Raw genomic sequence first — 27,529 nt, forward strand, 5'->3', positions numbered from 1 at the left:
ACAGCATATTATTGTTTGAGGCTTTGGGTACAAACAGTAATAATAAATCACATTTATATAGGGTTTAAGGACTTTCCTCATAATACCTCTAATGAAGTTGATAGTTTAAGTTTCATCCTTATCTTGCAAATGAGGCTGACTGAGGTCAGAAAGCTTAAGGGATTTGCTCAGCGGAAACCAGCTCTCCTGACTCCAAGTTCAATGGTCTTTCCACTACAGAGTCCCTGAAGAACATAGCCATGCTCTTAAGGTGCTCAAAAATCTAACTGGAGAGGTAAACCTAGACCTTTGGACAAATTAACCTCTCTGAGGCTCCATTTTCCCATTTGTAAAGGAAGTGGGGAGAGGGTGCTAAGGTCCCTTCCAGCTGTAAACTTTCTTTGACCCATCTAGAATACAACCTGGGGCCACCCACTTTGATGAGTTCATCATGCCCATTTTCACAGATAGAGGAAGTTGAAGTTCATCCACCCTGGATGTTGACGGAAGCTTGGAGGTAGGGAGAGTTCTACCCAATAAGAGGGTAGTAGTAGAGGCTGAAACCAGAAAAGATAAGATACCTCATGAAGTCATGGGGGGCCAATTTGGGAACGACCTCCCTTCCCCCTCCCAGCAATGCTTTATTTCCTGCTAAATTCTGGCTCTGGGCCCAGACCGCCCGAGTAAGGCTACCCCCATCCCCTCAGCTACTACCCACTTAGGAACAGCTTCGGGCTTTCAACCCCTGGACCTCCCTGGGCTGGAGCTCCGGGCTGGGCAGAGCAGGAGAGGCCGGGGTGTGTCCTGGAAAGTGCATTGTGGGCAGGCGAGGGAGGCTGAAGCAACGGCCTCTCCTGCCACAAGGAAGAAAGGTTTGTGCTGAGCGCCAGGGACAAAGAGGATCCCTCAGCTGCGGCTGGGAGCCGCTCTGCAGCAGATGGAGCAGAGGCATACCCAATGTAGAGCCCAGAGCCTCTCCCTGCAACGGATTCCCCAGATTCCCCCGCGAATGGGAGAGTTCAGCTCCTAACAGTGTAGTCACCTCCCGCAAGGACTCCCAGCCTCCGGAGGTGAGCTTGCAGGAGGAACTACCCCAGGTACCCGGCCGTCGCCGCCCCAACCGTCGGAAAAGCCACCCCCGGGGCAAAGGAGCCACCACTCGGAGGTGTGCCTTCCAGTGGTCCCACCCCTTAACTAAAACCTCTTATTGAAATGCTGGCCTGAGACTGAGTGAAATTCCGCTCTCCAATCAGAATGCCAATCCAGCTCAAGGGGTGGGGCTTAGGCAATGGGCTGGACCTCTCTGGCTCCCAACCACATTCCGAAGGTGAAGGGCTCGTCCGTAATTGGCAGACCCTTGGCCAACCAGAACCCTGGAATCCAGAACCCAGGACGCCGCGCCCTGTGCTCGAACCAACCGAGGTGAGATGACGTCCCCAAGTACCTCCACCTCCTCCCGCAACGCCTTTAGCCGGGAGGTAGTCCTAGTAGGAGGGGTGGGGCGGCGGGCAAGTGGAGCCCAATGGAAGGCCGGCGCGGGGAACGTGTGAATTGCAATTGGCAGTGGGAAGTAAACAGTAGGAGGGGGAGTAGGCCGTCCCGGCGCCGGCGCGGGCCCCACCCCCGCGGGGAGGGGGGGCGGGGGAGTGAGCAGCCTCGGCGGCCGCAGCAGCTGCAGGAGCAGCAGCAGCTCAGCAGCAGTTACAGCAGCAGCAGAAGCAGCAGCAGGCGGCGGCTGCGGCGGCCCGGGAGGCCGAGGCCGAGGCCGTGGCGGAGTCGCTGCAATCCCGGCCGGCTAGCTAGCCAGCGGGCGAGCAGGCGACCAGGCGGGAGAGCGTCGCGGCCCCATGGAGCTCGAGAACATCGTAGCGAACACGGTGCTGCTCAAGGCCCGGGAAGGTGAGCTAGGATGGGGCCGGGGCTCGGGTCCGACCGGGCTGAGCTCGGGTCAGGACTAGGGCCGGGCTTGCGCTAGAAGCAGAGGCAGCCCAATCTCCGGCGCCGCTCCTGGCCTCCGGCGCCGAGCAGAGCCCGTTGCTGCTAGCCGCCCAGGGACCGCAGTCCTGGGCCGTGCACGCCGGGCCGGGCGGCTCCCGGGCCCGCGGGCGCACGCGGATGCTCGCCCCGGCTAGTGCGGGGCCGGCCACGCGCACAGGAAGGACCCCCCCCCTTTCGGACCTGGGGCCGCTTGGCCCCCTCCCCAGCTCCCTGTTTTTTTCCCCCACCCCATCTGCTCTGACTTTCCGTGGGGATGACCCTAAGGAGAGGGGAGAATCCAGTTCTTGGGCTCAGGCTGCCCTGGTTTCCTGTCTCGTCCTGTGCCCTCCCCGATCAGCCCCCCGGCGCCTGGCTCTTCTGCGTGATGCTGGGCCGGCGCAGCACCCCCTTTGTACCAGGGTTCTTGTTTCCGACTGAGCGCCGGGGAGCTTGGGGTGCTTGGGTGAGCTTGGGGCCCAGGCTTTCTGGGAAGAGGAGTGGGCCAGGCTAGGCTGGGGACCCCTTTGCCCTCTTGTCTGGAGGCAAGTGGAGAGAGGTTGGGAGTTGGCTGAGCATCAAGACCCCACTGGTAGAGGTTGACCTCTTGAGGATGGCCAAAGACAAAGTGAAACGCTGTATGGGGGAGACCCTGGGGACCGTTCCAGGAAGCTGGTCTTCGGGGCTGTTTTAGCTGCTTAGGGGAGCTTTCTAGTTCCAATGGGTGAGCCCTGTGCTGGGGCCGTCTTGAAGACTTGGGTGTGCTACTTTGATTCTGTAGGCCTAACAAGTCAACCCCAGCCATGGTGAGCCTTAATGGGGGGCAGGGAGGGGAAGTGTCACTGGCCCAATGGGAACATATGGTGGAAACCTGAAAGTTTGTTAAGGCTGAGCAGACATTCTTTGGGGCCCCCTGAGGTGGTGCCCTTGGAAAAGGAATGTATTGGGGGGGGTGAGAGAGAGATCTGGATTAGGTAGTAAGAATAGTGTCCTGAAATAAATGTTGTATTTGGTGTAGGATTTGAATCTTGATTCTGTCCCTTATTACCTATGTGAATTTGGGCAAGCCATTTAAATTCTCTGGGCCCTCAATTTTCTTATTCATAAAAGACGGTTAGAATAAGTAATCTAACCTCTGAATTCTCTTCCAGCCCTAAATCTCTGATCTTATCATTTTTCTTCTCTCAAACTCTTCCAGCAGTTCAGACCCATCATAGTGCTATGTACAGGCAGGGACCTGGCCACCCTAAGTGCTCAGTTGCCAGTATGGTCTGTCTATAGCCATGCCATGGACAGGGAATCTACTACCCCAACAAGCCATCTGCAGGACTCCCTGGTAGGTGTACATATCTGAGTGACCCCTGGGGGACCACACTTCCCTGCAAGATTAAAGCCACATGCCAGCTGAAGATGTTGGGGAACATAAGACCCACATGGCCTCAGGGCAGACATAACTGGTAGCTTCCATGGTCATGTAGGTAAGGCCTTACTTATCCCAGGATACCGGCCCAGTTGGTAGTGGCCATTGCTGATCCACAGCTCCTGTGCTATTGCCAGACCAGCTGCATCTCTCAGCTCTCCTACTTGTTACCTGTGTGACCTTGGAGAGGTCATGTAATATCTGGACTTAAATTTCTTCCTCTGTAAAATGAGTGAGTATGACTAAGTGATCTCTAAGGCTCTTTCTACCTCTAAATCTGTGGTCTAGACTCTAGAATCATATGGTTTCTGCTCCTTAAGGGCAGTAACTGTTTTTAATTTTGTCTTGATTTCCTGAGTGCATTCTAGTACACTGCCTTTTTTGTCTTTTTTTCTTTTTTGGGGGGGTGGTTGGGGAGCCACAGACCTGTGATTTTTATCAGTGTAGGGAGCTTCCATTGAGGAAACTGTCCCCACCAATCCAGGTTGGCACCTGTTCTACAGCCTTTCTCTTAAATCATTTACCTGGAGTGTAGTGGATGCAATAAATGCTTGTTGAATTGCCCAGAAAATTCTACACACACACACACACACACACACACACACACACACACACACACACACACACACACACACACACACACACACACACACACCCCACCCCCTTCATGGTGGGGGGTGGAGGGGTAAGGCACAGACTCCACTAAGGATCAGCTTAGGTTGAACAGTCCCTGGACTCAGGCTACCAAGAGCACAGTGACCTTCCAAATTCAGAGCTTCTTTGCCTTTGCTCTCCTGTCCGTTCTAAGCTCTCTTCAACACAAGCCAGCTGAACCTGTGTTGATTGGCAGTAATTAGCCCCCATTAGATCCTCAAGTCAGCCCCAGCTGTATCTCTTACCTACTCTGCCTCTTTAGCCCCATGTTTCTTCTTGCTGGATTTCTTAGGCTAGTATTGGCTTTTCTTCTAGCTCCAGGAACCCAGCACCACTCGGACAGGCACTGTGGACAGATTGTCTTCCTGCCAGAGGTACCCAGGGCTGGGCATAGATTGTGGATGTACCCAAAAAAGTAACAAGGGATTGTAGTGGCCTCTATATTGGCAGCTTCGGCAAGTGGCCCAGCTGGAACCAGGTGACAAAACCCTTCTTGGCATGTGCTGGTACCCTGAGGGATGGACTGCTGGCCACTAATGCTTAACTGACCACCCAAAAGGCATCTGGCTGCCACACAGCACTGGGCAGCCTGGCTTGGCTTATCTCAGCTCCCTTATCAGGTCAGCCAGACCAGACTTTCCTCCCATTCCCTGAGAGAGACATCTTCTGGTTTCTTTTTCTGCCTCATCATCCCCCTGTCCTGGAGGGGGCAGGGCCTTGGCCAAACTGGTCCTTCTGCCGTGGCCTGTAGGCAGCTCAATGCCTTTAGGGTTTGGTGCTAGGGAGAATAGCCCTGGGCATGAAGGCCTGGGTGAGGAAGAACATTGGCTTGTCTAACATGGCAAGACCAGAGAAGGGAAAAGAATTGATGAGAGCTTAGTGATGCTATGATTGCTTCAGTTGTGATGGGGGATTTCTTTCATTCAGAAACCTTGGGTGGGGGGAATGAAGCTTAACATAGACAACTTTTGGCGGCCCAGGATAGGGTCTGAAAATGAAATTCATCTGGCTCCCAAAGACTGATTTTTAGGCCCAGAATTTCCTTATAAGAAGGAAAAGCTTTCTCCTCACCCTTCCCTTCCCCTTTCCCTTTCTAAAGCTTCTTCCTCCCCCTGAGAATAAACTCTGGAAAGAAAGGGGACAGGTGCCTAGATATTGGGTGGGGAAGAGGAAGAAGCAGGGTATAGGGTGGGGACAGGATATTTGCATGAGACTTTCTGCAGCAACCTTGATGTGGCCTAAAGAGGGGTGGGAAGGAAGTAGCTTGTGGGGAAAGGGAAGATGGGGTGATTAAAACACATGAATGACCTGTAGAAGGTGAGGGCTTGTTGGAGAAGCTTCCCCTGTGCCTCTCCCATTTCTTCTGGTCTCCTCTTGAGGCCTCAGAGCCCACACTATTAGAGAGGAGGTGGAAGAAAACCTTTTTCTGTTCCAAAAGCCTTGTAACTGGGCTTGAGGCTGATGTAGGGGCCTAGCCCACAGGCACCCTTGCTGCTGAGTGAAGCAACCATCCAAGGGCAGGCCCCTACAGGCAGGGGTGGAAGGGAAGGATTTCCCAACTGACATTATCAGACACTTCCTCTTTGAAGCTCTCGGCCCCGGCCTCGAGTCATTTTGCCACACTCACATTCCTGGGGTACAGAGTATTCCCCATCTTGACCTCTCTGTCCAGGGCCCAGGGAATATCCACAGAGTATCCCTATCTGCTCTGAGTCCCCCAAGGGAGAAGCTGAGGGGAGCTATCTTTGGGGGTAGCTACAGCCCTAGCTCCCTAGACTACCCAGACCACTGTTTCTTGCCTTTCATAGGGTCTTAGGATTTTAGAACTAGAAAGAACCTTAGAAGTTATCTCTTCCACCTCCCTCATTTTACAGGTGAGGAAACTGAGGTCCAGAGAGGAAAAATGATTTGCCCAAGGTCATACAGGTAGGAAGTAACAGAGCTAGAGTTAGCTTCTAAATCCGATGCTCTTTTTCTATGCAATGTTCTTTTGTTGTTAATTTTTTTTTCAATTGTCAAACACTTATTTTTTTTCCTCCCTCCCACCTCCTAACCTAGGTTGGGGTTGGGGGAGGGGGGGAGGGGAACACAAGCAGAAAAACCAAACCTTTGTTACAAATCAGCATAGCCAAGTAAAACAGATTTCCATAAGATATCTTGTTTTTTCAGAAGGGCGTGCAAGGTACTTTGTCTAAGTATCTCTGACACCTTTCCGGGGCCCAGAAGTCACCCTGAACCTTGCCCAAGGACAGGGGTCAGGACAGCCTGGGACCAAGTTGTATGAATCCCAGTCCTCCACTCCAGAAACTTCCAGGGGCCTGGGGAAGGACAGGGACATAGGTAGAGGTAGACCATGGCTAGCACAGGGTGGGAGGAGAGGAAGTGACAGGGCGGAGGCTGAAGCCTGGGGGCCAGGGGAAAAGGAGCAAAACCCACCCCAGGTATCTTGTTCCCTAATCATCTCATGACCCTCACAGGTGGTGGTGGCAACAGGAAAGGAAAAAGCAAGAAATGGCGACAGATGCTTCAGTTCCCTCATATCAGCCTGTGTGAGGATCTTCGTCAAAGTGTGGGTAAGGAGAGGCCTGGCCTTTAGTGCTGGGCAGCTGCTCCTTGAGGCCCCTGCCTGAGGGAAACTGGGGCAGGCTGTCTGAATCTGCTAGGGCCTGGCCCTATCCCCAGCTCAGTCATCTTCTGTGTGACTCTAAGCCCATCATTTCATCTCTCTGGGCCTTCATTCCTCGAAGAGGGGCTGTAGATGATGACTGAAGGTCTGCTGTCAGGTGGAGGTAGGAGCCTGCCCAGGCTGCTCTGCACCTCTGCCCCAGTTGGGGTTCAGCTGAGCCCAACCTGCTAAGTTTACCAGGTGTGGTTTGGGACAAATTGTTCCCCCATTTAGGGAGGGGGCGTGGCAGGAAGCCAGGCCGTGTGCACCACCCACACCCTGTCCCCCCCAGAAGGTTTCAGTTCCTGAGCTGGGGGGGGGGGGGGGAAGGCCTGCTCTACCCGAAAGTTAGAGCTTCCTGGGCCCTGGTGTTTGTAGGCTGTCCCAACCCTACTGCACAGAAAGAAGGCTCCTAGGAGGAAGGCAGGCTGTCTGAGAGCAGGAGAGAGAACTGACCACAGGGCTCCTCTCTCAACCTGAACAGGGCCTGTTCTCTGAGTCCAGAAGGGACTCGTGTGTGTCCAGTGGGGAGTGGGGAGTGTCCACAGCCAGGGGATGTTTTCTGGGCAGTATCTTTCCTCAGCCTATCGGCTTTACTCCACACTTTACTGAATTTGAGCCCCATCCCAGTGTGCTCAGGAGAAGGCCCAGCCCTGCCCTCAGGGAGCTCACAGTCTTGCTTGGGGGGTCACAGTCCATAAAATGTTCTGTATTGCTGGAGTCTGACTGGAAGCCAGAGAGTTGTCACCTAGTATGAGCTGAGCCCCGAGGCTGGATCAAATCCTGGCTCTGCCGCTAAACTGGTTCTGTGCCCACGAGCATGTCACTTTCTCTCTTGGGGCTCAGTGTCACCTCTGTAGAGTGAAGGGATTGGGCTAGGACTAGGTGTGGCGCAGGGGACAGAGCACTGGACCTGAGTTCAAATACTGCCACAGACACATAACACTCAGTAGTTGTGTGACTCTGGGGAAGTCACTTAAGCCCAATTGCCTCACCAAAAAAAAAAAAGAAGAAGAAGAGTAGACTGGGCTCTGTCCCTAGCTGTGGCCGCTGTCCATTGGGAGAATAGCTCTACTGGACCTTGAAACTGGAGTAGACATGTTCCATCCTCCCGTGCTGGGGGGGGGGGGCAGGGCGGCAGTAAGAAACACCCTACTGTGGAACGGTTTCCCAGGTGCCTTCCATCCCTGACTCCAAGCTGCATTGCTGCTTTAGTTCCTCTTTTCTGGCCCCCCACGGTGGGGCTGAGGCTAGGATATCAGAAAAAACAGTCCCAATGTTTTTAAAAGGGGGAAGGGGGACTCCCCTGGAGGCCATCAGGGTTTGCCCCTAACCTTCCCCCTGACATTTGAGACAGAGACACCTTTTTACCCCTGAGCCTTGTATTCTTGAAAGCTAAACAGGAAACCCCTGCTCCCTCCCCAGTGGCACCACACTTAAAAGCAGGGTGTTGGGGTGGTCTCCTCCTCTCCTCCCACTCCCCATGGCCTGTTCTGGTCAAAGAGGCCCTGAGGCCCATAATAACGGAGCATGGGACCAGTTTTCTCTCCATCTGTCTGATAGGCACATAGGATTTAGAAATCACTTAGTCCAATGGATAAGTAAAAGTGAAGTGACTTACCTAGGGAGAAGAGGTACAACCAGGCCTTAAATTCGGGTCTTTTGACTCTACATCCAGTGACCTTGACACTACTTGCTGTTTCCTTCCTGTCGTGCCTCCTCCAGGAAGCCTTCCCTGACTATCCCAGCCTCACTTCCTCAGAGCTGGGAGACCCAGAGTACTTGGCCACCACAGTGCCCTGGCCCACCTTCTGCTGGGGGGTGGGGAGGTACGGGGAGGTGGCGGTGCTGCCTGGGCTGGTGGTGGCCACAGATACTACCTCTGTTTGTAGAGCGGGACTACCACAGCCTGTGTGAGAGGCAGCCCATTGGGCACTTGCTCTTCCGGCAGTTCTGCGAGACACGGCCGGAGCTATCCCGATGCATCGGCTTCCTGGACGGGGCGGTAAGGGCTTTCCCCGCCTTCCAAGCGCTCCCGTGACCAGGGTGAGGGAAGTAAGCCTCCTGAGGGTGTCCGCTGACAAGGCCAATGGCCTGGATAGCCAAGCAGGCTGTTCCTACCAGCAGTGGTCCCAGGGCAGGGCCATCATCAGTATCTTCTCGGCCAGCCCCCTGTTGAACTCTGGTGCTCAGTGCCAGTCCAGAAAACTATGCCTTCTATCCCTAAGTATTCCTCTCCTGGCCCCTTCTGTAGTCCCTTCCTTTCTTAGGCTAAAACCTATAAATCTCAAGGTCATTCTTCCTATAGGCTGAATATGAGGTGACCCCTGATGATAAGCGGAAAGAGGCTGCCCAGAGACTATTAGAGAGCTACCTGAACCCCAAGGTAAGTGAGTTGCAACCTGGACTTACTAGGGCCAGTGAGAGAGCTTTATTTCAGGAGGAAGGTTTGATCTGCATAGTGATGGGATGTGAGCCTCAAGCCTAGAGCAGAAAGGGGTGCTGGGAGGATGGGGGGGGGGAATGTGTGGAGCCATTCAGCCCAGAGTCTTTCTGACAGAAAGAGGCAGACAAATAGAAGGAACCAGGAGGACCCCTAAAGTTTGGGAGCTCCTCTGGATCTTGAGGGCCGAGCAGTAGTGGTCATCTACTCTGACCTCCTAGCACCTTCTAGAATATTCTTTCCACAGAAAAGGTACTTAACCTTTCTGGTGTCATGGACCATATGTATAAAAAGAAAATGCCTAGGACCACAAAAGAAACCAATTTGAAATAGTTATAAAAATATTTTTTAAAAACAAGTTCAGAGACCTCAGGTTAAGACCCATTGCCCTCCCTGAAGAGGGTCTTCCATCCTTAGCTTACCAGACATTATATTCTGTCCCCTCAGTTCCTGCCCGCCCCTTACCCATGCATGAGGGCCAGCAGACAGACTAACTCACTGCTTTCCAGATGAGTACTTGTGTACAGGGTCAGAAGTGGAGACAAGAAATTTCAAGGCAAGCACAAGTGTCTGCCGTCCTGGTCTGTCCCCTGTGTGTCCCTCAGAATCCTGCTGGAACAGAGCAGAGTCCTCCGGAGCTTCATTCAGGGGGCCCCTGCTCAATAGCCAGCATGACTTAACAGACAGAGCTGCTCGGCAGTGGTACAGGCTGCCTTTGGGGGTAGTGAGCTCCTCACCAAAGGAAGCCAAGAGTGGATCACCCCTTGTCAGGGAGGCTCTATAAGAAGTATTCCAGAAGGGCCTGGGAGTTCGGACGCTGACTAACAGCTCCAGCTTTTTATGAGTTTGTAGGGCCTACAATCCCTTGGTGCATGAATGTGGCCTAGGAGAAAGCTCAGCTCCCCCTTCTCATTGTGGGAGCTCACTGGGGATTAGGGTAGAATAAGGAGCTCAACCCTTCACATTGACTCTTCTCTGCCTCTGCTGGAATCCCCAGTGTACAGACCATATCCCTGAAGTTCCTTCCCAGCTGGTGAGTGACTGTGCTGAGCGACTTGAGCAGGGGCCCTGCAAAGACCTCTTCAAAGAGCTCACCAGGTGAGTATCAGCCTGTCCTATTCTGTGGAAACAGGAGGCTAGCCTACAAGATCAGCCTGGCAAGGAAGGGATGGGAAAAGTGCCACCGTCAGAGATGGGCTGTGGCCTGGGAGAGCTCACTACAGTGGAGCAAGGAGCTGGGAAAACTGCCATCCCAATCACCTACTGTCCCAGGAGAGGCGGGGGCTCCCTGTGGGGTGACTGAAGCCAGCCAAGGCTTTAACCTTCACTCCACCCTCAGGTTGACCCATGAATTTCTGAGCGTGGCCCCCTTTGCGGATTACCTCGACAGCATCTACTTCAATCGATTCCTACAGTGGAAATGGATGGAAAGTTAAGTGTAACTACCTTCGTTGTCCTTAAAGTGTGGGGGGCTGGGGCACATGGGGAGGAGTATACAGACTAAGCAGTTGGGGGGAAGGGATTTTGATGGGCAGTTGGCTGGGGCAGCCTGTGATCTTGCATGGGGTTCGTGAGACCAGCCTTGAACTAGAAGAGGAGAGACTAAATATCCACCTCCTTCTCATTTCTGCCTATAGGCCTGCTTCCCCCCTGCCCTCATACTCCAACACCACCCAGACATAACCTTCCCAACCTCAACTATGCCCAGGCAGACACCCCATCCCCACCTCGGGAGCCTCTGGTAATTCTTCTCCTCTCACCTTTCCCTCTGCAGGCAGCCAGTGACTAAAAACACCTTCCGCCAGTACCGGGTGCTGGGCAAGGGTGGCTTTGGGGAGGTGAGTGGCTTTGAATGCAATGGAATCCGTGAGGAGACTGAGCCTTTGGATGGCAGCAAGGGGGCTCAGTGCCCCTGCCAGGGAGGCATTTCCTCTTGTACCTGCCCCTGCACTCTCTCATTCACTAGTCCCCAAAGCTTTTGGAATGGCACTGTCCTTTGGGTCATATCCCACTGCCACCACTTGTAGAGACATAACCCAGGTGAGAGAGGGTGGCAGCAGTTCCCCAGATTCTCACCTGTTTTGGTTTCCTTCTCTGATAGGCCTGAAACAAGGTCCATTCTTGTTCCTTTGTCTGCACTGCCCCAGTCTCTGCCTGACTTCTGGGGACCAGGATGGGGGGGGTGGACTTCTCTTATTTCCACTGAGACAAGCTCAGAGCATTTAAGGAAAGCATAACTGTAAACTTGGCCATGGCAACTAAGTGTAAGGATCCTTGTTCCATTTATGATGTGGGCCATGGATTCAGGAAGACCTGTGCCCAGATCCCAGCTCTAAAACTTATAAGCTTTAGGACTTTAGTCTACTTTCTGATCCTCACTTTTCACCTGTGTAAAATGGGAATGATAGATCTTTCCCTACCTCCTTTATAGGGTTGTTTTGCTAAAAAGGTTTTGTAAAAGCAGCAGAAGCAAACAGCGGTGACTGCTGCTGCTACTGCTACTTTGAGGATGCCTCAGCAGGGTATGAAGGTGACCTTGAGTTCTCAAAGGCCATATCAACTGAGTAGAAGCTCTTCTACCCTAGCTGTGTAACTCTGGGCAAGTCACTTAACCCCAATTGCCTCACCGAAAGAAAAGAAGAAGAAGAAGCTCTTCTACCAAGCCAAAAAGGCTTTGAATACAGTCGCAGTGACAGTCTGCTGTCTGAAGACTAACCCAACAAATTGTCTGGAATTTATTGGCCGGGGCAACTCATGAAAGAAATAAAAATGTAAAATGGCTCTTGGACCTGTGGGGTCCACTTTTATTGCTGGCAGAAAAGGAGGCAGACGAGGTAAAGATCCATTGTTAGAGTATCAATTAGCATTAACTTTTAGGTACTCTCAATAGGAGATCTCTCTCACCAGAGAATTGACATGTTATTGAAATTACTGAACCACCTCAGTATTGACATTCTTAAGATAAACGAAGGTAGAATACAAATGGCAATTACAGCTAATTAGAAGGGTGGCTGGCTGGTTCTCCTTTGGGAAATAAATAAAGACTTGGCAGAGTTGGCTTAATTGCACATTCAAAGGCAACAAGAAACGTCATTTAATGGCATGCCTGGCCATCTCTCATTGTAATGCTCTTAATGGGAATAAGCAAAAAGGCCATCACAAAGAGAACGCTTGTAGCTTATACACCTGTGTTCGTTGTAGATAATGAGTAGGGAAATGAGTAGTATGACAAACTAGTTAAGATCCTCCAGACCAAGTCAATCCAACCCTTTATATTTGGTGACTACAAGCAAGATGGAAAGAAAGCCAAAAATGCAAGAATGTTGGCTGTGGAGTCAGAGGAGCTGGGCTCAGATCCTATCTCTGGTACCTCCTGCCTCTTTGGCTTTGGGCAAGTCACTTAACCTCTCTGGGCCTCAATTTCCTCATCTGTAAAATGGAATTGATCTGGATGTCACTGAGGTCCTTTCCTGCTCTAAATCTATGATCCTAAGTATGTTGGAAAACATGATTCCATTTTAAGAAACAAAAGAGGCCAAAGACTTGTAGGCTGCTCAGAATCTTCATGTCTGTATTATGAAAATTCAGTGAGAAGGGGCTGGAAGAAGCAGACACCCAACAACATCACCAAAAAAATGAAATTGACCCCCCTGACAGGGAACAGCTGGTTATTGCTATGGGAATCATACCAAAATTAGCCATCTCTGTGCTGTCAGATCATCCGCTAGGAGGGAGGACCAAAAATCAGCATCAGCATGGAAGAAAGGCCAGAGATGAGAAGGACTGGATACATATCCACCAGCTTCAACCTGGCTTGTTTCAAGCAAGTTGTTGATGTGAAGAAGGGGCCACCAGTGATCTTGATTTTTCACTGTTTTCTGCAGGTGTTAACCAATATTAAGTAGTCACCACCATAGGGAGGCCGAAGGAGCCTAGGACAAAATGACCTTCCTGAGTAAACACTGGATCTCCTTGCCAAGGGGAGAGACACAGAATCCAGGAACAGAACAGGTTTAAAATACAAGCACCAAGTGTCTTCGAAGATACTGTAGAGGAGAATGGTAGAAGACGACCGGCAGCGTCCCCTCGAAGAGCATTGAAAAGCAAGTCTGTAGAAATCTTGGCTTGAGACAACAGAGAGTAGATAAGTAGAGTTGGGAGTGTTAGGACCATCCATTTGCATCGATGACAGTAAAACCACCACGTTTAAATCCTAATACATCAGTCTCTATAAGACAAGTGAAAAATAGCATTAAGAAGATGAAGCTGGGGGCAGCTAGGTGGTGCAGTGGATAGAGTGCTAGCCTGAAGTCAGGAGGACCTGAGTTCAAATCTGGCCTCAGACCAAACACTTGACACTCACTAGCTATGTGACCCTGGGCAAGTCACTTAACCCCAATTGCCTAAAACCAAAAAACAAACAAACAAACAAAAAAAGAAGATGAAGCTGGAAAAAAGTGCCTGAACCAGACCAAGATCTACACACAAGCTATCATGCTGGAAGCAGCGGTATCCTGAGAAACGTCAAGGGCTCATTCTACAAGCTACCTGGCAAGGGGGAGAAGATGCCAAAAACGATTCTTTAAAAATCACATGAGGTATTCTCAGAAAAGATGATGCCATTTCACACAGCAGATCCCATCCTCAAGGTCACATAATGATGATAGCTAACATTTACATAGCACTTACTGCATGCCAGACACTGTGCTAAGGGCTTTACATTGTTATCTAATTTGATCCTCATGGCCACCCTGGAAGGGAAGTGCTATTATTATCCCCATTTTACAGATGAGAAAAATGGGGAAAACTGAGGTTAAGCCACTTGCCCCGGGTCACACCCATTGTATTTATTGTTTGTTGATACCAAAAGAGAAAAGTCCAAACTCTGTTGATTTGGTAGAGTAAGATGCAGCCTTAAAGGTTCTAACAAGGATTGCCTCATCCCTATGTAAAGGGCATACATCTACATGCATATGCAGAGATGATGGATTATTAACATCCATAAAATAGGAAGGCTGTGGATGCCTGCCTAAGGTTTCACCAGTATGGTGGAGATGTCTCACAAAGGGTTCAAAGGGAGAAGGCATTCTCTCTAGACAGTTTTGAGATTTTCTATCAGTATTAACTAAAGGTATCCCAAATTGTTATCTTTGTCCAGTGACTAGTGAATTGCATTGTTATTCACAGAACTGAACCACTTCAAGGTTGACAAATGGTTATATTAACCTCAAGCAAGACAGAAAATAGGGAGATGCATGCCTGCCAAAGATACTCATCTTTGTTGCTCAGGTTTGCAAATGGCATGCTGATTAATCCAGCCCTGATGCATTTCTGGGCTCCTTGATAAGTTCCTTCCTTATTCAAAAAAAGTAACCCTCACAATCCATATGGGGATAAGAGATTGAACTTGTGATATCCTCGGCATGAAGGGGGAACTCCATCTACCAGTGCTAGTCAGCACCTCTGCAACTTTGTCATCTCTAGAGTACCTGGAGGTTAAATGACTTGCTCAGGGTCACACAGCCAAGTATGTGTCAGAGACTTGAACCTAGTCTTTCTGGCTTTGTGGCCAGTTCTATCCATTATACCACACTGCGTGTTCATATAGGAAAAACCAAGTGGATGACAAGTGCCAACTGTCTAAAACATAGAGTAGAGTTAATACATCCCTCCTGGGATGGACAGTGGTCTGGGTCCATAATTGAAGAAGAAGATTAGGAAGATGAGAGAAGACCAAAATGCATTTGCTTAACAACTAAGTCTTTTTATTGTTCCCAAGCTTCTCTCTAACACGTAGCCTCAACTATTTAAGACAAAGATTCTGCTGGTTGTGCTCTGCAGTTGTGGGTTTTAAAACACCACAGTCACCAACGAATCAAAGTTGTGTGTGTACCAAGGTCCGTGGAGAGAAGAAGCATCCTTACGTTAATGGCCTTTGCACAGAAAGTGGCAAAAGGAACGTCGTCTAGATGATGGAGAACATTTGGATGGGCCAAGTACGATGCCTGTACCCGGGAGAAGTAAGAAGACTTCCATGGGGTTGGACAGCCCTTCTGTGCAGGATCAAAGCTGAGCACGGACAAAAATCACACAGGATGGAGAGAGGGAGTGTGCTAGAGAATGTCCACTCTGATGAGATCATAGGGCCGTTGACATGTCATTATATCTGCTGAGGAATGTTTTGCTTTGGCTCTCTGGTGGTTTCCTTCTATCTCAGTTGTACCAGAATGGGTTTTAAAGGGAAAAGAGCCTTACTCTTCCCCAGGCCAGGAGAGCTGGTAGAGTCTGGGGAACCCAGGGCTGTGCAGACACCAGAGGCAGTGCAGACCAAAGGGCCTTCAGAAACCGATAGAAGGTGGATCTGGGGCTGGGTAAGAGGATGCAGACTGCCCCTCCCTCTGGGGCTTGGGGATAGGGGTTTGGATTGGAGGCTAAGAGCAGGGCCTAGCAGATTGCTCCTTGAATCAAAAAGAGACCATTGGGAGGGGATGGGGGTGAGTGGAACACGTACTCACCGGACACCCCTTCCCGCTCCCCCAGGTCTGTGCATGCCAGGTGCGAGCAACAGGCAAGATGTATGCCTGCAAGAAGCTAGAGAAGAAGAGAATCAAGAAGCGGAAAGGAGAGGCTATGGCCCTGAATGAGAAACAGATCCTGGAGAAAGTGAACAGTAGGTTTGTAGTAAGTACAGAGGAGGCCTTTTCCTTTCCCCCCAGTCACCTCCCAGAGAGGCTTCTGAGCCTACCCTTGGCATGACCCCCATCCCCATATCCTTGGCCCTTCTCTGCCCTACCTCAGCTGCCTTTTTGTCTGGGAGCTGATGTGGGACAACTGCTAGGAAAACAGCAGCCTTCCCCTGGGCCAGCATCTCCAAATGCTACCCAGGAGGCCGTGGCTCTATGCCTGGGGAAAGCTGCAGCGGTTCCCCCACATCCCAAGGTAGTTTCTTAATCACACCTGCGAAGTGTGTGAATGAGGCGATTATGATCTGGCCTACAAGGAACTGGCCAGCACTGTGCATGCCATGCCATGCCTGTGTCTGGCTCTGCTTTCCAAGGAAGGCTTGCACATACACATGCACACACACACACACACACACACACACTCACACACACACACACACACACACTCATTCTTGTGGGAAAAGTGCTGGAGTTAATCTAGTCTCTACTATCTCACCAATCTGGGGCTTCAAGGAGGGGCCCCTAGGCCCTGCCCACCACCTTGGGCCAACAACTTCCAGACCACTTGGTGCCCATGTGGGTCCCTCCCTGGTTCTACCCTGGGAAGTGAGGTTGAAGGATAGACAGGCCCCACCCAGAACTGACACGGCCCTCTCATCCCAACAGTCAGTCACCAGTGTGTTATGTGTTGTTCATGTGGCCATTTGGATGCAGAGCCCAGGACGAGGGGAAGGGTGTGGGTGACCTGATAGTGACTGAGGAGAGTACATGCCGCTGGGCTGGCAGTCCACTGTTACAACACTCACGTCACTGCTGGGTATCGCAGGTAAGCTTGGCATATGCCTATGAAACAAAGGATGCCCTGTGCCTGGTGCTGACCCTGATGAATGGAGGAGACCTCAAATTCCACATTTATCACATGGGCGAAGCAGGCTTTGAAGAAACCCGTGCTGTCTTCTATGCAGCTGAGATCTGCTGTGGCCTGGAAGATCTGCACCGAGAGCGGATCGTGTACAGGTAGGCCTGAAGGATGGGTGTTGGCAGGCTAGGAAAGGGCCTCACCGCTGTGGAAGTAGAATCAGCTGCAGGAAGCAGGAATGCTTACCTGGAGAGGAGGAGACTATGGCTGACCAGAACCACCCAGCACATCCCTCCCTAGGGCTCCTTTACCTGTCCTCTGGAGCCTTCTCTCCAAGTTAAGAGAGGCAAGATTACACCTTGTACAGGGAAGCAGCAGATTTGTACTTAAGATACAAAGAACTTCCTAAAAATTGAAGCTGTCCAGAAATGGATTGAGTAACCTCTAGAGACAGGTAGTTCCCAGTCACCTAAGGCTTGGAAGCCAAGCCTGGATGTCCCCTTGCAGGAACTTCTAGGCAGGGTTCACCCTCTGGTTAAGCAGTCAGAGAAGAGCTGGGTGTAAGTCTCATATCTGTCAGATACTTGCTGAGTGACCTTAGACAAGTCTGTCTGTCTGTCTGTCTCTCTCTCTCTCTCTCTCCCCTCCTTGTTTCCTCCTCCCTAGGAGGGGGCTCACCTAAATGTCATGTTCTAGCTCTAATGGCCTGGGAGTTCCAAGAGGACCTTTCCAGCCCTGAGAGTCTGTGTGCTTTTGGGGACCAGCGTTGTGCAGGAAACCTGTTCTATAGAAGGGCAGAGTTATCCACGACTGGGGAATATCCAACGTTCCAGCCTGTGGCAGGTGTAGCACTAATCTTGTCCCTTTTCTTTCAGGGACTTAAAACCAGAAAACATCCTGTTGGATGACCATGGTGAGTGGGGAAGCAGGTGCCTGTGGGGGTTGGGCTGGCTCTTCTAGACACCCTGTGACCAACCCCTCCCTTTCAGGCCACATTCGGATCTCTGATCTTGGACTAGCTGTGTACGTGCCTGAAGGTCAGACCATGAAAGGTCGAGTAGGCACTGTGGGCTACATGGGTGAGTGTCTTCTCCCTTGCAGATCAGGGCTGCCTTCCTGGCCTGGGCTTCACCTACCCCTCTGCTAGACTCACATGGTTGGGTCAGCCTGTTCATCTTCAGCAAAACTGCCTTTTGCCCTCCTTCTCTGATTCATCTTATTCCTGTTTAGTTTTTTTTTCATGGGCTGCTATCTTAGTCTAGACCGGCTCCTGTGCCCTTGGCCTCTTGGTCAGCCTGTGCGCCACCACTACCCCTGCCCAGTCTGTGCCTTCCTCTGCCTGAAGGGCGGCAGATAATAACAAACTAGTCAAAGAAACTCATTGCTATTAGGTGAATGAAGATGTCGGCTCTCATAGGGCCTTTACCCTCTAGCACTGAGAATGTCCAGGCATCAGCAGCCATTTTGTTATACCTTAAGGGGAAACATTTTTTATGACACTGTATCAGAGGAGCTAGTGGACAACTAGCTTGGGCTCCAGGCCCACCCCCATCACACTCACAGCGCTGCCCAACAGTGAACCAGCAATAGTCGTGCCTGCCTGTGGCACTGCCTTGATCCAAGAGGCCTGTCCTGGCCCTGTGGCTGCTGAAAACACCCAACCCAGGGGCAGCTAGGTGGCACAGTGGATAGCACACTGGCCCTAAAGTCAGGAGGACCTGAGTTCAAATCCGGTCTCAGACCAAACACTTGACACTTACTAGCTGTGTGACCTTGGGCAAGTCACTTAACCCCAATTGCCTCACAAAAAAAAAACACCCAACCTACCTATTTGTGGAAAGAGACTGGGGGCCACTTGAGGTCCCAGACTAAGTCCTGTGCTATCCTGCCCTGGTGAGACAGCACGGCTTAGTAAAAGTAGGAAGAGCACTGAATTTGGAACCAGAAGACCTGAGCTTAAACCCTGGTCTTGTTGCTTCATGGCTCCCTCCCTTTCTCTGGGCCTCCTTCCTCCCCTCCGGAATGAGAGAGTGGGCCTAACTCTGAGTCCTGTGATCCTTCCTCTTTCCCTTCCCATCCCCGCTCCCCCCCCACTGGCCCTGATGTAGAACTGTGTCTGTCACCCCCAGCCCCCGAGGTGGTGAAGAATGAGAGGTACACATTCAGCCCGGACTGGTGGGCCCTGGGCTGCCTCCTGTATGAAATGATCGAGGGCCAGTCCCCCTTCCAACAGCGAAAGAAGAAGATAAAGCGAGAGGAGGTGGAGCGGCTGGTGAAGGAGGTAGCAGAAGAATACTCGGGCAAGTTTTCGTCCAAAGCTCGCTCTCTGTGCACCTCGGTACGTGGTGGGACTGCAAGGGTTGGGGCAGAGGAGGCTCTTCCTCGTCCCCCCTCCCCAGCCTGAGAGTCCTGACTTCCCTGCCTTTCTGCAGCTTCTGTGCAAAGACCCCCGGGAAAGGCTTGGCTGCCGAGGGGGCGGGGCACAGGAAGTCAAGGAGCATCCTATCTTCAAACGGATCAACTTTAAGCGGTTGGAGGCCGGGATGCTTGAGCCTCCCTTCAAGCCCGATGTGAGTGCCTCCCCCCCTCCCCTGACTTGGGTGGTCCCAAGTGGGAGCCAGCTTTGGGGACTGACCAGGGCAGGATTGGGCTGGGCGCCAGCACTCCAGTCTGCACTGAGGTCATCAAAGAGCCCGAAGAGTGGGGCCCCTTCTATCCCTGGCCACTGGTGTTAACAAGTAAAGGGAATCAGAAGTCCAGCCCCACAAAGCCCCAGAGGCTGTGGGTAACTGGTGAGAAAACCATCTGGATCATTGGGATGGAAAGGTCAGCAGCTGGCCATAAAGTCGGAGTCCCCACTTCCTGCGCTCCCCAGGGATGAGGAGGGCCCAGTGAGCCCTCGGGAAGGGCTCAGGAAGGAGATGACCAACACCAGGCAGAGGGGTCCGGGTGCACACGGCCGCTGGCCCTGTTGGCACTTCTCATCCCCTGGCCTTGCTGGGCCACCCAGAGAGCCCCTTATCTCTTCCCCCTCCCAGCCCCAAGCTATTTACTGCAAAGACGTGCTGGATATTGAACAGTTCTCCACGGTCAAGGGCGTCGAACTGGAGTCTACAGACAACGACTTCTACCAAAAGTTTGCCACGGGGAGTGTGCCCATCCCTTGGCAGAACGAGGTACGTTGGCCTGCCTGATGTGTCATGGGGAGGGGTCGAAGGACAGAAAGAAGAAGGGGAATGAGTCATTCCCTCCCTAGCGAGGCTCCCGGAGGTGGCTATCCCGGCACTGCACTGCACTCTGACCACCTTTTTGCCTCGTGGCCACAGATGATTGAGACGGAGTGCTTTAAGGAGTTGAACATATTCAACATGGATGGAACAGTACCCCCAGACCTCGACTGGAAGGGCTTGCCCTCTCCACAGCCCAAAAAGGGCTTGCTCCAGCGACTCTTCAGCAGACAGGTAAAAAGCAAGCACGTGTTGGGAGGCGACCTTCCCTATAGAGCTGGATGCTCCAGGCACTCCCAGGGTTTGCCAGGTACTGCTTGATCCGCAACTCGAACCCGAGTCCGGCTCTGGCACTGTGCCCTGATTACAGTTCCCCCCAAAGCTCCCCTGCATGCACTTGTGGAGAAGCTGAGGCCGGGGAAGGACTCAATTCCCTCTGCCTCAGGCCTCCTTCCTTCCCTGCCGGGGCCTCATTCATGCTGTGTTTTCTCTTTCCAGAGGTGAGCAGTGTGTGGCTCCCGGCGGGGCCTAATCCCTTCTGCAGCAGTGGTCAAGAGGAGTCCGGTGCCTGGTGCCCTCCCTCCCCCCTTTCTTCCTGCCCACTGCTTCGTTCTAAATGCCCCCGAGCCACGAATACTTGCTTGGCTACCCTGGCTGCCCAGGCCCTGCCTTCTCCAGCTTAGTTGGAGAGGCTCTGGGGAAGGGGGTCAGTTGCCCCTTCCCCATCCCAGTCTGCCATGCCTCCCTACCAGCCCCCAAGTTCATCCTCAAAGACAGTGGCTTGGTGGGGGAACGGGGCTCCCTCTCTAAATGTGAACACATCCCGGATTGCAGCCCTGGCTCCTTGGGCTGGCACCTCCTAGCTTCTAGGAGATGTGGTGGAGCCTTCCTTCCTCAAACAGGGCCAGCAGCCTGGAAACCGTTGTTGCTGCTCTGTAACTCAGTCCCCCATGGCTGTAGCCCTCTTTCCTTCAGGTCCGTGGCCAACTTATGGTGCTCAAGCCACGTGGGAAGCCTGGATGGGCTCAGCTAGGTCCCTCTGCTCCTCACCACGTCTCACAAGATCTTCCCCACTCTGGGCCCCATCACCCCCCTAACTCCATGTTCTGCAGCTGGCCTTGGCGCTTCTCCCCTCCCAGAATCCCCCGGGGGTAGCCACTCTGCTCGCTGGGGGCTGGGGGTGGGGACCAGCGGCACCCCTGCAGCACCTTTGGGCCACACCAGACTTCTTGAATCTAGTAACATTGTTCAACCCTGCCTGCTCTGCTTCCCTCTTTGTCTTCCCTGTCTCTTCTCCTTCCACCCTTCCCTTTTCTAGGACTGTTGCGGGAACTGCAGCGACAGTGAGGAAGAGTCCCCCACCCGCCTCTAGCCCAGAGGGCCTAACACCCACACCTGGATGGCGGTAGCAGCTGCCCACCTGCCCTGTTTACAGTTTTGCACAGTTGTTCTCAAAGATGTCTGTAAAGGCCTATGGAGGCGCCTCAGAGCTGGACAACCCCTGCACGTGCCAGGATTGTTCTAAATCTTTGGCTTGCCAGGGTAGTTTTCGTGCACCCTTGGGGGTGGAGCAGGGAGGAGAAATCTGCTCCATTCTTCCTTCCTACTCGGCCTGGACGGGGTGCCCTAGGACACCTTTCTAGAAGTGGCAGGTCCTGGTTCCCAAACCTGCCCTCTAGGAGTCATGGGAATTTTATATATTTATATATCTGTATGTATGTATATATCAAGTGTAGATTTTTAAATCACTGGGCAGAGGAGCCATCTCCCTCCCCACCACTGCCCACAATACTCACTGCGGCCCTCCTCTGGGCCAGAGCAGAGAGGGGCAAGATTTATTGCCAAACCAAACGGCCCCACCTGGCCCACAGGGGCTGCTGGGCAGCTAGTTTGGGTCCCAGGCCCTCCCCCATCACGCTCACTGTGTCACCCACCGTGAACTAGTGACAGTTGTGCCTACATATCCCACTGCCTTGTTTCCAGTGGCCTGGCGTAGCCTGGTGACTGCTGGAATCTCCCTCCCTGCCTGCTTCCAGATAGAAAAGTTTGGGGCCACTTAGTGGGACCCCAAGGTAAGCCTCCACTGGGGGACAGAGGTAGCACAGACAGGAAGCCAAGGCCTGGCCCGTGGCTACCACCCCTAGGATACCCCTACAGGAACAGTGCCAACTGGCCGGGGATTTGGGCCATGTGGACCACATCCTCTGGAAAGGAGTGCATGGTGAGGGTGGGGGGTGGGGAGAGTTGTCTGAATACCACCCTTAGTCTTCCCAGAAGGCATCTCTTCCATAAAGCCCCTGCCAGGTCTGAGCAGATAGGCCTCTCTCTTCTCTCCCCTGGTGGCCTCCAGCTCATGTGCCTTCCCAGGGGCTAGAGAAGTAGGGCCCGGGCTCTTCTCCATCCCCAGTACAGCACCACCCCCCTCCAGACGTTTTGGAGGGGAGGACAGTTTTTAAAACATTCCAGCCACATTGCACAGTATCCACTTGTCCCTGTGTGAGTTCCTAGCAATAATCTGCCCCTTCCTCGTGTTTCTGAGCGTGTGGCATACCTGCCCTCAGCCTGGGCCCTGTCATCCCACTGAGCCAGGCTTCTCGGGACTGTGACTTACCCAATATGGCACCATATCTGTGGTAGCATTTGCTTGCACTGATGTTCCAATATGTAAAGACTGATTTTTATGCCTTTTATTCATTGTACGATACCCAGTGTCTCTGTTGTTAACTTCATGCAAACGTGAATATGATAAGAGCACAAACTGATTTCAGCTCCCCAGCCTGCCTCTTTTTTGGGATCCCTGCACACCTGGCATTGTGGCCACCCTGGAGGAAAAGCTGGGCAGGAGTGGGGTCAGATGATGCTTATCTCTCAAGCCAAGTTTCTAGCAAAGTGCTGGGGGGGGGTGCGGAAGAGATGTGAGCTAAGTGATACTAGGTAGACTCACAACAATGTGAATGACAGATTTAATGAAGCAATACCAACCAGAAGCAGGGAAGGTCAATCCCCAGACAGACATCTGTACTTAGCTCTGGGCTGCATTTTTTTTCCCTTGTAGATGGAGTATCTGTGATTCTGAGTGACCGGAAGCTAGCATGGGTGACATTTAAATCGATGGGCTAAAACATCTTGTACTAGAGCAGCGAGCCTAGTAAGGTCTAATGTAATACATTTGTTAAGTGTCTCCTGCATGTGGAGCACTCTTCTGGACAGTGGGAGAGAGACCATCCCTACCACCGGCCTCTGGGAGCTTCTGGCCCACCGTGGGGATATGCTACCAACACAGATACCAAGCCAAAGCATGGAAGAGTAGTTACAAAATAAGGGTCTTTGTGATTTTGTGGGGAGAAGCAGGGCTTATTCCTGGAAGGAACATCTCAGTTGGACTTTTTAAAAAAAGAGGTGAAAAGGGAAAAGAAGAGGGGATTCTAAAGCATTACGAACATCTCATACAAAAGGCATGGGGGGTTGGCAGATTATCAAGCGTTTGGGGTGGATGGGAAGAGAAGGGCCTCTGGAGTGGCTGAGGTTTAATAATGAGAGGAATCAAGTGAAATTTAACTGCAAAAATAAGCAGTTTTGCACTTTACTGGGTTTCAAAAAATTGCACAGGTATCGAGTAGGGGTCCTTGAGACTACAAGCTCAGTAAGTCAGAAGTGACAGGACACCTAGAAAGGCTGATAGGGTCTGAGGTGGCATTAATAGAAGCATATCATCAGAGCAAGAGAGAATGGTGTTGCTGTGTTTGGACCAGTAGATTGGGAGTTAGGCCTGCAGTCAGGAAGTCCTGAGTTCAAATCCAGCCTCAAACATTTAACACTGAGGAAGTCATTTAACCTCAGTTTCCTTACCTGTAAAATGGGGATAGCACCTGCCTCCTATAGTGGTTGTGAGGATGAAATGAAATATCTGTAAAGCACTTAACAGAGTACCTGGAACATAGTAAAGTGGGTGCTATGTAAATGCTAGCTATTACTATTATTATTAGACCCCACATCTGTGCTGTTCAGTCCTGGGTACCATATCTTAGGAAAAACAAGTGAGAAGGCAGCAGGGCCAGTAAGACAACTAAAAGCCATATTCTATAAGACAACTGATCAGAGAACCTGGGGGTGATAGTGGAGGTGCAGTCACCATCTTCAAACATCATAAGGGCGCCCCTGTGGAAGAGGGATTCGATTTGCCCAGCCTGGCCACCAAGGGCAGCGGTGAGAGGAAAGCCACAGGGAATTCTGAACAATATTAGGAAAAACTTTCTAATGAGCAGACCTGTGCAAAGCAGAATGACCTGCCTCAGGAGGTGGTGAGTTGTCTATTAGTGGGCACTGCTGCTCAGATATAAAGTGGACTGATGACCTCTTAGGTGAAACTTTTCCCACAGGGCTGAGAGAGGCCAGCTGGTAGCAATCACCAACTCCCATCCTGCGCTGAGCAAATTTGGCAGGGCAGAGACTCAGCTGCTCCCACCACCACTTTCATCCTTCTGAGGATCCACTGAGGCTCTAAAACCCACAATCCACAGTGACCAAGAGTGCAAAGTAAAAACAGTTTTCCCCCAGTGTGCCTGGTTACATACTGCAGCTAGATTACCCTTTCCTTACCTTGGCTACCCATGAGGGCAGCCCTCGAGCCCTGTATTTACCTCCTTGACCCAGTCTAATTTCCCATTCTGGGTATTGGCTTCTCAATCAGGAGGGCTGGGGTCCACTCCCAACTCTGCCTTTTACGTTGCACAGCTTTAATCAAGTTATTTCTCTCTGGTCTTGAGTTTCATCCTGTATGAATGATGAGCTTGGACTATTCTCTGGATGAGACCTTAGAAGAAGGTCCATTCTCTACACATGAGGAAACGGAAGCCCGGATAAGTGATGCCCCTTACCTAGAAACACATAACTAAGCAAGGAGCAGAATTAGGTTTCGAACCCAAGACTCCTGACTCCAAAGCCAAGGTTCATTCTACTCTCCTGGACAGTCCTTTGAGGTTCCCTTACTACTCTAAATGTCTGTGGCTCTGTCTTGAAGTGCCCCCTTTTGTCTGACCTTACCTCTCCTTCCTCAGGCACATGTGGGTGGAGAGATAGCCAAAGTATCCCAGGGCACACTTTCTAGTTCCACTGATGTGCATCAAAGGTGTATCTGCTACTTCAAATCCCACCCCCCAAAAAGATTTACAATGGGCCTATTGCCCACCACTGGTTGCTTCCAGAAGACCACATCATTTAAGGAAAAGGGGCTTCCCTTACTCACAGCCAGGGCCTTGGTGAGATCCTGGCATGGCCCTTGAAGTTCCAGGGCAGAAGAAAATCAGTGGAGGAGACTGAATGAACCTGACAACATCAGGGCCAAAGTAATCCTCTGCCTCCCTGGTTCTATCTGCTAAAGCATGTGGGTGCTTGACTGAGGTTCCCTAGAGAAACAGTGAAGAGAGCTTTGGCCTGAGCGCCAGAAGGCCTGGGACTGAGTCCCAGACCAAATACTTAGTTCATTGTGTGACATTTGGCAACTGAGGGCTCAGTGTCTTCATTTGTAAAATGGGAGTAATAATTATACTACCCACCTCAGGGCCATTAAGAGAGAGGTGCTTTGTATAAGTAAAGTGCTAGTGAAATTATAACTGCATTCCTGAGAACTGGGCAGTTTAGTGAGTGAAGCTCAGGGCTAAACTCCTCCTTCTCCTCCTCCCCTTTCCAGGCCTGGCTTTAAGCCTGGCACAGCAATAACCTTCTCCCTACCCCACTTCCAGTACTTGGTATCTTATGCCAGGTGGTGCACTGTATAGAGTGCTGGACCAGGGGTCAGGAAAACTTGAGTTCAAATCTGGTCTCAGACACCCACTAGCTGTGTGACCCTGAGCAAGTCACTTAAACCTCTGTTTGCCTCAGTTTCCTCAACTGTAAGGTAGCGATAATAAAATAGGGGTCTTGTGAGGATGAAATGAGATAATGTTTGTAAAAAGCACATAGCACAGTGCTATATAAATGCTTGGGGTGTATGAGGTGTTCAGGGAGAACTAGCACCTCTGCTATGAGGGCTTGCCAAGTCATTTTCAGGGCTCTCATCCACCTTTGATGTCCCCCTGTCACCCAGCTCTCACCTGTGGCTCCAAGAAGCTGTAGCAAGGGCAGCAGCCACACTCCAATAAAACCATCTCAGCAGACAAGCTAAACCAGGTTGAGGGTAACCAATAGGCCTCAGACCCACTGGTGAGTTAGGGGGATGTCTACCCCTCATGTGAGAATCCCCCTCCCTGGCAGAATGAGCAAATGAGAATGTTTTGTTCCAACAGCCATGAAGGCAACTGAAGCAGGTGCTGTGGATGTGTTCAGAGCTTGGTTGAGACATCAAAGATGCCACGGGATCATCCTGGGACATCGCCGGTCATCCTGATTTTTGTCTTGCCACTAGACTTTGATGACTGGAAGAGAAAATGAGGCTGATTACTTTGTGCAACTGTGCCTCACTTAAACCCAATTCACAGACAAGTCAAGACATTACCCTAACATCTCGATGTCATTGGTCCTCTTTGAACGCAAAGGATAAATAACAACAACATAAATGCTTATTCTCTCTCTTCCCTTGGCCTTGTTTATAAGGGTGAGCCCTAGAACGGGAGGTAGGCAGTAGAAGATGGTTTCTTTGAAACTGAAGAATGTTTTCAAAAAAGAAGGGAAGGTTTTTCAATAGCTCCCTGGATACCATGTCCTCTGACAGCACTAACCAAAGTCTTCCTTCCTCTCCCCTTGGAACTCCAAGAGTCTCCCCTATGACCATAGTTTTCTATCCTTAGAATCATAGAATATTCAAGTTGGAAGTGATCTTAGAAGTCATCTTCATTTTACAACTGAGAAAACTGAGGCCCAAATAGGGGAAGGGATTTTCACAGATTTTAAGTCTTCTATCTTTTCTCTCCCTTATTCCTCTAAGATCTGTTCTTTGCCCTCTTTAGGATCTTGGTACCTCAATCCTTAACTTGCCATTCATCAACCCTCTTCTGGCTTCTTTTCCCTCCCTAGCCAACATAGATCCCTCCCCCCAGCCCTGGTCTCGTATTTTAACATATTCACTATCTCCCTAGAATATACTCCTTCCACACCCATTATACAAGTCCTTGAGATGGGGTTATCCTTTGTAAAGGAAGAGGTGCTTCTGAACTGTGGGGGTCACCTATGAGTCAGTTGAAAACTATCCTATTTGCCTGTATTTCGTTGTTCATTCCTCCGTCAAGACAAGTGCAGTTTTGACCTGGGTTCAAAACCTGATTCTGCCACTCATTCCATATGTAGCTGTAGGCAAGTGGCTTTCTGTCTCTGGGCCTTAGTTTTCTCCCCCATAAAATGAGAATATTGGACTGGATTGTTACTTTTCCTCCAGCTCTAAAAGCCTTTTTAGTTCACTGATGGATCTGTGATCTCACCAATGGAATAATTCCCTCTGATCATGCATGGAATAACCTATCCACACCTCCACATCCTGTGGAAATCTTGGCTATGCCCTCCTGTAAATAGGTCCACTCACTTGGAGTCTACAGACCCCCCAAAGAGGTCCCTAGATAATTTCAGGGGGTCCATGAACATTTTTTAAACTATTTTGATCATTATTTCAAGATAATTGGTTTCCTGAGTATTTT

At 51.2% G+C, this 27,529-nt stretch overlaps 1 protein-coding gene across 1 annotated transcript; it reads left to right on the forward strand.

Annotated features, from left to right (window-relative positions):
* The first annotated feature begins 1,728 nt into the window (after positions 1–1,728).
* Positions 1,729–22,666, forward strand: GRK6 (G protein-coupled receptor kinase 6). Its single transcript, XM_078150286.1, is given in 17 exon segments — positions 1,729–1,878; positions 6,505–6,600; positions 8,585–8,697; positions 9,001–9,078; positions 10,133–10,233; positions 10,475–10,571; positions 10,914–10,973; positions 15,676–15,816; positions 16,645–16,835; positions 17,553–17,590; positions 17,667–17,756; positions 18,807–19,015; positions 19,110–19,247; positions 19,716–19,853; positions 20,004–20,138; positions 20,403–20,404; positions 21,223–22,666. Coding segments are annotated over 17 exon segments (1,770 nt in total). The 5' UTR covers positions 1,729–1,826; the 3' UTR covers positions 21,314–22,666.
* The last annotated feature ends 4,863 nt before the right edge of the window (positions 22,667–27,529 follow it).

This window comes from Phascolarctos cinereus, unplaced genomic scaffold (assembly GCF_003287225.1).
Source record: "Phascolarctos cinereus isolate Bilbo 61053 unplaced genomic scaffold, phaCin_HiC Scaffold_2;HRSCAF=192, whole genome shotgun sequence".
NCBI lineage: Eukaryota > Metazoa > Chordata > Mammalia > Diprotodontia > Phascolarctidae > Phascolarctos > Phascolarctos cinereus.